This window comes from Trichinella spiralis (genome assembly GCF_000181795.1).
Source record: "Trichinella spiralis strain ISS 195 chromosome Unknown Scfld3913, whole genome shotgun sequence".
NCBI lineage: Eukaryota > Metazoa > Nematoda > Enoplea > Trichinellida > Trichinellidae > Trichinella > Trichinella spiralis.
This window is the reverse complement of record NW_003530852.1, coordinates 1-1167: the sequence shown is the minus strand read 5'-3', so window position 1 is coordinate 1167 and position 1167 is coordinate 1. Positions and strand designations below refer to the sequence as shown.

General features: G+C 41.8%; 1 protein-coding gene across 1 annotated transcript; it reads right to left on the bottom strand.

The window, feature by feature from the left end:
* Positions 1-49: 49 nt before the first annotated feature.
* Positions 50-906, bottom strand: Tsp_15430 (putative filamin/ABP280 repeat-containing domain protein; the record flags this gene model as incomplete). The annotated part of the gene is made up of 4 exons (XM_003367656.1): positions 882-906; positions 509-739; positions 248-436; positions 50-154 (listed from the first exon to the last, which is right to left on the bottom strand). Coding segments are annotated over exons 1-4 (550 nt in total), but the record flags the coding sequence as incomplete, so codon positions are not given.
* Between the last annotated feature and the right edge of the window lie 261 nt (positions 907-1167).

Sequence of the window (1167 nt, the reverse complement as noted above, 5' to 3'; positions counted from 1 at the left end):
AAAAAAGTATATTTAAAATCTTTTTTTCAGCATTATTTATTCCTCTTACCTTGAAACGTAAGGACGTAGGTTGCTTTCCATTTGTAAGATTCGACAGGATTCAGTGAAATTGGAACATCAGCCCGCTGGCCAATCATTTTGCACGTCGGAAAACCTGTGAATATTAAAATTTCAATAATATATGAGCGCATCAGTGAAAATTTTATTTTCTATTTTTCTTTTAAAAAGAACTCCCGGCTTTGTTTACCTGGCCCGGCTTTGGTGCCGTCGATGATGAATTCAGCCTCGACTTTGGTGCAGGCGTGTTTCAATCCTTCACCGTAGACTTTGACTTTTTGACTGTCGATTTCAGTTTTGCCGGTTCGTTTCGCGACCGTCAGCAACGGACATCCAGGTACACGAATCCCTGCCCAGTACAATTGAACAGTGTGATCGCCTGTTGTAAAATTTAATTGATTTAATTGAATAAAATGCAAAAATTGAATGAACAAAAATAAATCTTCGACACCTTCTTCAAGTGGAACGAACGAAATGGAATATTCATTTTTGCTGTTCAACTCCACACCGACATTCATGCGACCAGAGGGACCTCGTACATCGGCTTTCAAAGTTCCCGGGCCAGCTGCACAAGTGTCCACTTTAATGTAATGACGATGGCCGACCTTGAACGGCGCCCTGCCAATACCGTCCACAATTCGAACTTTCCGTGGATCGACAACAGTATACGTACGAGGAAAGCCTGCAAAACCGACATTTACAACAGTAGTGAGAACAAAGAATAGTATAAAATGAAATTAAAAAACTGAAATTTCAAATTTGAAACATCCAAGCTAAACAAACAACATTATACGACGTGTGAATCACGTTGCTGCATATTTTACCTGGCAAGGATTTGTGATTCACCATCACTTCGACAGTGTACAGTCCGACCTCTTTGGGCGTGAATGCAATTTAAAAGCTGTCTTCGTCTCCCCCCCCACCACTACGCTTCATGATACCAGTCTCCCCATTTTTCGGTCCAGTTATTTTCACTTTCAAATCATCTTTCGACGCATGGCCACAATCTTCCCTCACCAGTCGAGCCATTTCACCAATCAGACCCTGGTTCGGATCCACCACGTTCGACATCACACGATCAGCTTTTCGGCAAAAAATACCATCCCTTGT